Raw genomic sequence first — 11,918 nt, forward strand, 5'->3', positions numbered from 1 at the left:
AGGGGATCAAACACAGTATTAGTATGGTGTTCCTAATAATCCTTTAGGTGAGTGTATATATTGATATGCAAATGACTTACGACTTGAAATAGCTTTATTTGGAAAGAATTAATCATTCTAGAATGATTTTTGTTTTGTGCAGGTGTCCTATATGAAGCATGATTTCACAAATCTAAAGTTAGACCATTCTGTTTTTGTTTTAAATCTTAAATTAGACAATCAAATTCAAATCAAAAACAACTGCTTGTGTGTAGCATCTTTGTGTGGATTGTGATTAACAAAGAATCTCTGGAGCCATTGGAAATTAGAGGCAACCACTGCATTTTAAAGTCTTAGTTTGCCTGTTATAGAGCAAAGAAATAAATCTGCCAATTTGTTTGTAAAAAAAATGGGAATCATCCATGAAAAATCATGATCATGGTGCATCACGAACTGTCCTACTTAATGTCAGATCAAACATGCCAAAGCAGTGTTTTCACTCATGTGTTAAGTGTCTAGCTCTCGTTCTCATTATACATGTGTGTTCATGTCTTTCAGCTGAAGACCTGAAAGTGAGTTCACTCAAGAGGATCGCCGTCACCGTGGACGGAGATGAAGGTAATGCTCCTGAACTTTAGAGACACTGTATGAAGATGAAATGGTGGAGGTCAGATGATGAATTGCTGAGTTGACTTGTCTATAGACATTGGTTTACATCACAGCACGACAAAACCATGGTTTTCTACTTGCTTTTGTCATTTGGTTGCAGTTTGTATTGGGAGAGACATTCTCATTTACCTGGACAATTTGTATTTTTGTATTTGTAAGTGCATTTCAGGTCAGGTCTGTTTTCCTGGAGGTGGAAGACGTGAATGTATGCTAAGTTGTGTTTTGTCGACTTTTGCTAAATGCTGCAAGCTTGAAATCTGATTTCATGGGGTTTATAAGATGCTCAATGCTTGTTATTAAAGTTTAAGCATTAGTTTCAGAGTTTGTTTTGGTAATGTATTTTTAATAACATTTTTATTGGGTGTCGATCTGTGTCTGCTTTTTTGTTTATACAAGAATCTTTCCTTTGTGTAGCGCCGAATCCATTTTAATGGCCACAGTGTTGAATTTTGCATAAGAATTTTGCTCCGAAGTGCAAACATGTTCCCACAGACGCGCTGCTCGGCACGGAAAACATGAACGCTTTGCTTCCTTATTTTCTTTTGGTCTATTTCTATCTATAAATTCATCATTGTAGGAAATTTAATACCAGTCTGTTCAGTTCAGTTGTTTTCATTCATGCTTTTGTTTCCATGGTTACTAGCGACCAGATCGTTACCTGTACATTTAAAGTGAGGTCCTGTAAGTGTACTTGATGTATATCATATTGATTAAACTAGGTTAAATTACAAGGGGCAGTATAAGGAAGAGAATAGTCCAGTGGATGGCGAAAGCAATATTGACGTTAAAGCATGCTTTGTCAGGGCAAGAATTTAAGGGCCTGTTTACTAGGGCTGGGAGTCTTTTGGAATCTCACAATTAGATTCAAATCTATTCTTGGGGTCATGAATCATCGATTTTGGTTTTTGAATTGAATTTTGATTCAATATATGCATTAATCTGAGCACCTGATCAATGAACTGCACACGGATCCTTCACAGAAACAGCTGATCTAAAATAGACCTTTTGTCCTTGAAGCCCCCTCCGTATATAATATATCCGTATATAAGAAAACCTGTGCCCACAATTAATTGATAATAAATATAACTCAGGTGTAATAAAACTTCATTTAAAGTTTTGTTAAATTATTAATTTTCAATCTCATGTTACGCCGCTGGTGATTATCAGCTGGTTTCCGATCAGTGGCTGATCGCTTGGAGTTAGAAAAATATAAGATGTGCTGTCGTATTCTCAATATTTAGTGATTTAGCCTCAGATACAGGATATGTTCATTCGATATTTGTCATTTGCTCTCTTATTTGAACTTTTGTCATTAAAATATATATTTTTTTAAATTAGCAAAGTTCAAAAACTCATGCAAATAACTTCTATTGAACATGGATTGGATCCATTTAACATTCATCAGGCCACCATAAATACAACAGAACAAAGATGCGTATGAAATAAACAGTGCTTTTCAGCTAGGTCTAAGTTTTCAGGTACAGAAATAAAGTTATCAAATGTAAAATTATATTCTTCATTGTTTAAATGAAATGTTTATCCCAGCTGGATTATTAGGCTGCTGTCACTTTAAGAGCGGCACAGATCCAATACACTGATACACAAGTGTTTTATTTCTCAACTGTTTACGTTCGTTTAAGACATAGGCCTAACCGGCTGTTACAAGGATACTTGCCCAGACAGGCATTACGAGTAAACAAGTAAATAAGTAAACAAGTCAGTAATAAAGTAAGAACAAATAAACATTACAAACGATAGCACAAGTAAATAAAATGGAATAAAGATACAAATTAAATAAACAGTGCTTTAAGTTTTTCTGGTAGGTCTAACAGTAGTATTCAGGTTAGAAATAAATCAAATGTAAAATATACACTGCATAGTCTTCACTGAGTAAATAAATACAGATGAATCCTTACAATTAAAGTTACAAAAGTGATTCAGTCAAGAGCAGTGAGTGATTTTCTCTTTGTCTTTTGTTGTTTGACTAACATTAATGACAGACGGCAGCTGCTTTATTAGGTTCCTGTCACTTTAAGACCGAATGCATGGATCCAATATACTGTTACACATGATTTTTATTTCTCAACTGTTTACATTCACTTAAGACATAACTTAATGTGAGAGAAGAAAGAGCACAGCTGGTATTGGTGTATCGGGTACTGAGTACGGGGACCATTTCAGATATTTCAGTTTTGATATTTTTGACAACACTAAAGTGCTTCATGCAGCATAAGTTAATACCAGGTCACAAGTGTAAACGGGGCCTAAAAGCCCGCTGTGTACATGCATTACGCTGGGTACTGGCTTCAGTCCTCAACAACGATGTGATAAAAATTAATGGCAGGGACATGGAGGTGCAGTGGGCACTGAGTCACGCACCATTAGCAAACTCCAACACTTTTAGCTTCCACCCCTGTAACATATGGTCATGCCCAGCAGCTAGGACGACAGCATGAAGATTATCACAGAGATCCATCATGCACTAGTGGTCAAGTCGGTGGCAGCACTCGGATTCTCTGTTGGCTGTGGTTGCTGTTATCTGTTATTGAATGACCGTGTGTGTGAGTGTGTGTGTGTGTGTGTGTGTGTGTGTGTGTGTGTGGTACAATGAGATTTAACCATCTGCTCCATTGACTGACTGTGAGTTTGAGGACTAACCTGAGACTCTAATTATTCACATTGTTCATCAAGCTGCTCATTTGACTGTGAACTTTTCCTACTGCTCTTTTAGTTTTAGTATTGTTAAATCTGGGAAGAGCTTCACGCTCGCGCAGTGCATTTTGGGATTGACAGCGGGCCGGAGAAAGCGTTGAGAGCGTCAAAAGGTTGGGCAGTTCAAATATCAAATATCAAGCGAAAAACGCAGTCGGCAGCCAATTGCTGTGAGGTTCGGGATGTGACGTCTGTTTTGAGAGTTTAAAAATATGCAAATTGTGCCGGAGTTTATGCTGAATTTAGTGCGTAAATCATTTTGTTTACAAGTTAGATGCTTTGCAGTTGTTAAATATATGTTAAAGATTTTATTTTGGATGTGTTCATTGTGATTATATTGGCTGGGTTTATAAAAGTTTATAAAATTGAAAGGATCTTTGCTTGGTGCATTTGGAAAAATCGCTGATGATTATACTGTCCGTGTGTTGAAAAAAACTTCGATTAAACACACCCGCAACAGACACACCCCAAAGCGGAGACGTTACAGCGTTGCCAGCGGCACTGAGCGGAGTTTTGCCGCTGTAGTGGACACGCACCGTTACAGCTTTTTTTGGTACCGAAGTACCGGGTCTTTGACAACACTAAGAGGGATCATACTAGAGCCCGACCGATATGGATTTTTGGGGGCCGACGCTGATATTAGGGAGTAAAAAAAGCAAGATATCGATACATCAGCCGATATTATTTATGTGTATATTATAATACAGTAGCAAAATTATTCATGTGTATATTATAGTACAGTACCAGTCAAAAGTTTGGACACACTTTCCCATTCGTGTGTACAAACTTTCGACTGGTACTGTACATGGTATACAGTTTACATAAACAGAATGAAAATATATATATACATTTATTTTTTTTGCAATGATCAGTCAAATGTGGTGATCAAACACTTGTGCGACAAAGATATGTAATGGAGGCAGGGTGAATGATAGAAGGAGAATGAGACATTTGAGCTGTAATCAAACTAGTTTGCATTGCATCTTCTATTCTATATTATATTCTAAATACTGTTGCATAATCTTCACTAATGACTTTTTATTTAGTCATGTTATATAATAAATAACATATCTATAAATATATCAAAAGTGTCACTGGCAAAACCTTGTTATCTTCTATTATTAGTCTTAATTCCTCTAGTGTCTTCCAGTGGAGGAAGTACTCAGATCTTATTACTAAAGTAAAAGTAATAATACCATAGTGAAAACATGTTTAATTACATATGTACAGTACTTTTAGTTAAATACTAAATGTGAAGCTACTCATTATGTAAATTGGTCCTATATAAAGTGTTATAGTTCTATAAGTTATTGGAATATTGCTTGATGTTGTAACGTAGCGTTATAGGCTGTAATGGGCTGACACCGTGTCTACACCGGACGCGGCCGTTGTCGCTCGCGTCGCAACAGTAAAAGCTGTTTACCCTGAACGCGGCAAAGCACCCGTTACTAAGCATTAGTCCTTCACGTCAGTGCGTCATAAAGAGAATGAGGCATCAGTTTACTGTCGGAGATTTGTCGCTCGCATCCAGTGTAGACAGCATCACTGATTATAATGGGTTCAACTGTCTTTTGTCGCATTGCGCCGCTTGCGTCCGGTGTCTTGTTCAGCAGACGAGCGGCGTCTTAAAGGTACTATCCCACAGAGAGTGAACTAATGAAATAATCCAGTTCATGACCCCTTTAAACCAGACAGCACGTGAACACCGAATTCCCGTCTCTTCCGCCTCTGTTTGTGCTTGAACAGAAAAATACACACAAAATGATGTCAAAATGCCTGCCTCCGCAAATATAATCAAGACACGCTCAAAGAAAATGGATGTGTATCATGATATTGGATCCGTACATTAGCTCTTAAAGTGACAGCAAGATTAATTATATTTATTTGTGTTATTTTACATTTGATTATTCAATTTCTGTACCTGAATATTGTTAGACTTACCTGAAAAACATAAAGAACTGCTTATTTCATTTGTGTCCTTGTTCTATTGTATTTATCTGTTAATCGTAATTTGTTTATTATTCTCTATGCAGATTCACTCCCCTACAAAATCCCCTAAACCCAAACCCTAAATCTAGAATGATTAATTCTTTCCAAATAGAGCTATTCAGATTTTCATATTGCAAGTTTTTTCCCAAAATCATGCATCCCTAATTCAAATGTAATATATACAGATTATTTCACAGACTCAGTAACAGATATAAAATGTAAACACACCTTCATTTTCAGGCATCCCTGGACTCCTGAAAGTTGCATAGCTGGCAATTTAAGCCGTTTTAAATCCACTATGCATCAGATATTTAGACTGGGCGTTTCACTGGTGTGCCACCAGACCAGTTAATGGCAGTAGGAAATGACTGGACAGCAGACTGTCTAAAACTCAATGAGATCTCTGGCCAGTTTAGTGAGCACGACTGGTTGTTGCATGTAATAATATCACATTACATCAGATCCTCAGTCATTTGAACGCTGTGAGGAAGACATGGTGTGTGTGTGTGTGTGTGCTAATTTTGAGATGGTCGCATCAGACACTTTCCACCCGCTGACACGGTAATACAAAAGAAATGGCAGACAAGACCGCTGTTTATCTCACTTTATACTCCGTAGAGTGTGTTAACATCCGTCTGGATGCGTTGACGTCTCCAATCTCCATTCCTAGAAGCGTTTCATTTCACCTTGTGGCAAGAAATGCTGACATCGAAGTTCCCTCAACGAAACCGCCAGCGCCGCGGAGAAATGATGACTGCAAATGGTGTATTTAACGCTTTTTGGCTCTCAGGTATGCAAATGAAAATAAAACATCTCAGGACTATTAAAAAAACCTTCTTTGTGTGTGTGTGTGTGTATCGAGCAGAACGCCTGCAGGAGAGACGAGAGGTTTGGCTGAATTGCAGTTCCTGAAAACAAATGGAGATCAGATTGTAATATTTGACTTTAGTATTATTTATATAAAGTTAATTTACTATTATTTATTTACTCTTAAGGTATTCCTATTTGAATTAGCTTTTATTTTTTTATTTTAAGTTTTAGTAATTTTTTTTTTTTTTTCTTTATATGCATTTTCTTATTTTAGTATTTCTATTTAGATCAGTTTTAGAAATTTTTGTACTTTTATTTCACTTGGTTGCCTACTCAACATTTCAAAATTTTTATAAAAAAAAATGTCATTGAGTCATTGAAGTTAGATTTGTATTTCAGCTTTATTTCAATTCTCAAAAGATATTTGTTTTCTATTAGTTTTTAGTTGCAGTTTTAGTTAACAATAGCAGCACTAATAGAAATGGCTCAGATCCCTTTAAATGTCTGTGCAATTTTTAGATCATTTAGACTAGTAACAGCTGACTTTTAAAATAGATATACAATAAAATAAAAAGCAAAGGTATTCTAGAAATGTCTCTAAATTGTTCGTGCAAAGAATTATTGTGCTCATGTTGTATTTAAAGGTGTTTTGCCTGGAGGTAAACAGCCAAACCTCTTTCTCCTGCACGGTAAGCTAGGTCAGCAATAGCACAGACTAGTTCTCCAGTTTAAAGTATTGAACGACACAACAAAGAGAGGCTTAAAAGCCGAGCTATTTTCTACTGTTTGGTCTTGAAGAAGCTTAATTCTTCCTTATTCCCCTCGATGTCTTATTGCTTGGTGAATAAGCCGTGGTTTGGTACGAGTATTGTTTGGTTCTTGCTTTGAGATTTCGTCCCTGGCTGAGATTGCAGTGCTCTTGTGATTGCATTGGCGAGGTTTGTCTGTGGTCGACGTCACTTCTCGTCTCTTGTGTGCGGCTCGATCCATCAGATTGACCTATTTTGAGGAGGGTGATTTAGGGTTGGTGGAGAGACGGACATCTCTTGGCTGTTTCTATTTATAAAGTATGACACAGAAGACTGCCAGCGTTGAAGACTAAGACCAGAGCGACCTGTTCCTAACCCTTCCTCTGTGACGACTGACACCCGTCTCAAATCCAGTGCTTTCAAGCCACACGATCAAAACCAGTTTTCAGTGACCAAAGGATATATATATATATTCCAGCAATATTCTGCTCGGAGAACTAGTGAGGTATAGTTTATCTGGATTTTTCATAGCATTGTTTATACAATATTTAGTTATTATAACATTACAGTTATTTTAGTATTATTTTTTATAATATATAGATTTTATTTGTATATTTTTTGCTTTATTTCAATTTTAGTTTGTTTTAGTAATTTTGTTGTATTTTTTTATTTTTATTTAGTGTATCTATTTAGCTGTAATTTAGATTTATTTCAGTTTTAGTTAATACTGAAATAGAGATGCACGATATATCGGTATCAGACAGTATTTTTAATGTTATCGTTAACGGCCCGATAAGAAAGTTTGGCCGATATATTAAAGCTGATAAATAATGGATTATCTCCTTCAGCCGAGACACTTTAAGGAAAATACGATTGAGTGCAACCAGTGTTCCCTCAAAAAAATCTGTTGGGTGGACATGTTTCGCCACCTGAGCAAACACATTCTTTATACCTGACCTGTACAGCATTGCCTACGTAGAAACACAATGGTTTTAACATGCACTTATTGCTATTAAATCATATTTTTGAAAACGAGCAGGTAATTAAGAAGTCACTAAATGGAGCACATTTTAGGTTAAATGAATTATTTATTTATTTTTTTACAGTGCTTAACTGTATCAGCCTTTAACAAGAAATTATATTAAAAATCATTTACAATATCTTCTGCAGGACAGTTCAACTGAGACACTTCAGATGATTGTAATCACTTCAAAAAGGAAAATACGGTTGAGTGCAACATGTGCCGTCATATCGGCTACATACAATTATAATGAGAACATCATATTTGTGTGCTTGGGACATGGATTTAATAGTGAGACTTTTAAAAAAAAATTTTTTATCAGGTTTTCAAAAATGATATAAAAATTTGGATTTAGATTTATCAGCCAATATATCGGTTATCGGCTTTCAAATAAAAAGACTTATCGGTATCGGTTCAAATGTTTATATCGGTGCATCCCTATACTTAAACTTATATATATACATATCGATATGGCTATAATTGTTGTTACCATTATTATTAATAAATAAAAATATATCTAAAAAAAAATGACCATTGTAATATTTTATTGTAAAATAAGAAAATTAAGAAAATGAATATAATAATTTATTTTACATTATAACTGTAAAATTGCAGTACTAAAATTTATAGCCATCTTAATTTCTTCATTTTCAAGCATTAATCCATCAAACATTTATTTTGGCAGTAAACCGCAGGGATCCCTTAAATCTGCTTTTCTTGTTAAATGCTTCTTCTCATTACAAATATGTGATGATGGTTGATCCATGAGTGCGGAGTTATTCATTTGGCATCAAATGTAATGATTGAGTAATAGTGCATGAGCAACTGAATTTGAGCAAAACGTTGTTACATAACGGATAAAAATGGTAATTTCTGCCCACATGTTTTAAATCTCCGGTGTATTTGTGTCACTTGTCTGGTGTTTTTCCCCCCAGCCCTGGTGAATTAACCCTTCCCTCCAGCGCTGTTGATCAAACACTGATGAGTGAATGTGATGAGGTGTCCCGCTGATACAGAGCGTCTGCTGGTAATTTCCACCTCTGGGAGATGAGGTCGTGATTCATGGAAACTGAACAGATTTTTATATGTTTGGTTGTGATGGTGGGAGGCATATTTGACAGATTTTGTGGTTCAAAGCAAAGCTGTCTGGCCTTGAGTACTTGTTAATCGCCATGTTTGATGTTGAAGCCAGGGGCAGACTTAACCGAACTCAACGGTGGATTATTGAAGCAGCCCAACACTGTTCCCGCATGGTCATGACAACGCTTTGCTTCTTTTCTTTTCTATTCTGACTTTAGAAAAGGACATTCAAGATCCAGAATTTTGTAGCTAAGCTTTATACAACCAGTAGTTCAGACTATGGATGAACCCGTGGCCAATAGCCGCGTTTCCACTGTCACTTCCAGGGCTTGATCGGGCCTCGTCAGGGCTTCCTCTGGGCCAACGGGCTGGGTTTTCTGGCCCACCGAATACCTTGGTCCAAAGCGGGCCGGCTCGGGCTAGAGGCGGAGCGGTTACGAACAGAGGCGGAGTTTATCTGAGTCGGGAGATGGATGGATGATTCTGTCAGCTAACATCAGCAGCATTAAAGACTTTCAAATCATTTACCTCAAGACTCACTTTCATGTTTGAATGCCTTCTGTTTGAGATCCGATGTGGATTCTGATCACCGTATAAGGTAGAAATATTTATACGCGATGCAAAAGACTATGCACGCTAACCATAATCATGTATTTATTGTATCTGTCAGTAGCCTACTGACAGTCTCCGGCCTCTTTATACCGGACTATCATAAAATAAAGCAACTTCTTTTCGGGAGCTTCCTCTTGTTTCTCTGACTGAAAATATCTGTAGCATATACTGGGAGAGAGTGCTAAAGCTCCTCAGGTCGTATTTTTGGTGGCATATTTGTAGAAATGATCATTCTTTCTAAATGTGATGTAAATATGTCCTGTAACTACCAAATAAACAGAAACAGACGCGACTGAATAAGTCTGTCCTCTTTCTTTTTTGTGTGAAATAGACCGTTACGGTAAACCACTTTATTTCTGTGTGGCTAATGCAAATTAATTATGATCAGTGTATCACTTTTTATTGTAAACCTGTGGTAAAACATCGATTCTTGGGTTTTAAATATTCAGGTAAACAACAAAAATGTTTTGCGATCACGCTGTGATGATTTCTTTCTGATTAGTTTTCTGCTAAAACTTCCGTTTGTTGGTGAAATGATGGGTTAGTGTGACGTTGTTCCAGAGAGGCGTGTTTTAGTGAAGCGCTGTGGAGCTTCTGGCCCGACAGTGGAAACACGGCTGATGTAAAATGAAGATCAATGCACATTCTGTATTAATATAGTCTATATTCAAGTTGAAAACCCGCAGTAACTGAGTTATAGTGACAGCATTTTTTTAATTTATTCTAGAATCTATATGTTTAAACTATTTGAATTAAACTAATTGTTAATAAATAAAATTATGTATTAAAGTCCCCCTGTGGTGAAAATCCAGCTTTTAATGTTGTTTATGTGTCTTTGTGGTGTTTTTTAATACACTTTCAGACAAGCCATGTGTAAATTCATAAGTCGACACCATTGCTGAGTATTTCCTCCTTAAAACTGCAGTGAACCAAAGACAGTCTCAAACTCACGCTTTGAAATCGCTGGTGTTTCTGACGTCACAAACTACCTTGTAACCAATCAGATCAACGTGTGATCGTCAACCAGTGGATCTCTGAGCTGAGTGAGTGAGTGGAGGCGGGCTCATTTGCATATTCATAGAACCCGCGCATACTAAATGAGGCAAGGGTGTCGAGTTACATTCAAGATATTTTTAAGGCATGAAGGTTTTTTTTCAAGAAAAAAAAAAAACGCTTAAATATGTCATTTTGGTGATCAGAGGTGAGTTTAAGGGACAAAATTATTTATTTATCTTAAATCATATTAAAAACACCACACAGAGATATAAACAACATTTAAAACTTGATTTTTCACCACAGGGGGACTTAATACGTTTAACTACTTATTAATATTTGTATGTATTATGTTTATAGTGCTTTGAGTATAAGGTGCATTTTATATAGAATTACATTTTTTATTTTGGTGCCATTTATTGATTTGCTGTTGGTGCCATTTTCCACATGAGCCAAAACAAGGCGTTATTTTTTTACTTCAAAAGCAGATTGTTTTGTTTGTTAAAAGCTTTTTACAATTCCATAAAAAACAAAACAAAAACAGCCAGTACCGATTTTATTCACTCACACGTGTCACTTGATGAGTGTTCATTTTGGACAGTTTTATTTCTTTATTTTTTGGCTAATTGTCCACTACATTATATGATGTTGGTGTATTTGGTGTCTTTAATTTAGTAGTATCTCTTCACTCTGTCATTGTTGACCTGCTACAGGAAAGATCAGTTTAACGCGCTCGCTCTACTCTGGCCGACCGAACACGTGTGTTTAATCAGGCGATGGACGGCAGGGGAGAATTTTCCACCTCAGCAGAGGTAGGTGAATCGAGGAGCTGTAAAACAGCCAACGTGAGGAGCTGTTTTTCCCCCTGCATAAAGTCGCCAATATTGCAATAGCTTTTCTGGTGTTTCAGCGCGGGTTATATAACCTTCACTCCAGTGGAGTTTGTAATAATGTTGGCAATGCAGGTGCAGGATTTTGAAGTCATTACCCTGCTGGCCAAAGTTCCTACAGCCCAATGCAAATCGCTCCGTTGAGGAATCGCACTCTCCTGCCTTGAGGCGAGTCTGGCTGCGCTTTCCAGAAAACACATGAGTGCCGTTCTTTGTTAGCTATTGTAGAGCAATGCATGCTCGCTCTGCAAAGGCGTGACTCATGAAAGTGTGACGGTGCTGATGTTGTTGTTGTTGTTGTTGGAGAGCAAAGCCGATTGAAATTGCTGCATTTAAAACCTCTTTTTTTCATCCCCAGGTGAAACGGGTAAAAACTGATAGATAAATCACCGCACTTCCCAGTTGATTAATCAC

At 36.8% G+C, this 11,918-nt stretch overlaps 1 protein-coding gene across 3 annotated transcripts in view; it reads left to right on the plus strand.

The window, feature by feature from the left end:
- Positions 1 to 11,918, plus strand: part of arid4b (AT-rich interaction domain 4B) — an 83,395-nt gene that overhangs the window by 6,582 nt on the left and 64,895 nt on the right. For all 3 annotated transcript variants that reach the window (XM_084391836.1, XM_084391837.1, XM_084391838.1), the window contains exon 2: positions 538 to 597. In XM_084391836.1, coding sequence (XP_084247962.1) covers positions 592 to 597 — 6 coding nt within the window. In that variant the 5' untranslated portion in view covers positions 538 to 591. The remainder of the gene's footprint in view (positions 1 to 537; positions 598 to 11,918) is intronic.

This window comes from Rutilus rutilus (genome assembly GCF_951802725.1).
Source record: "Rutilus rutilus genome assembly, chromosome: 20".
Taxonomy (NCBI): domain Eukaryota; kingdom Metazoa; phylum Chordata; class Actinopteri; order Cypriniformes; family Leuciscidae; genus Rutilus; species Rutilus rutilus.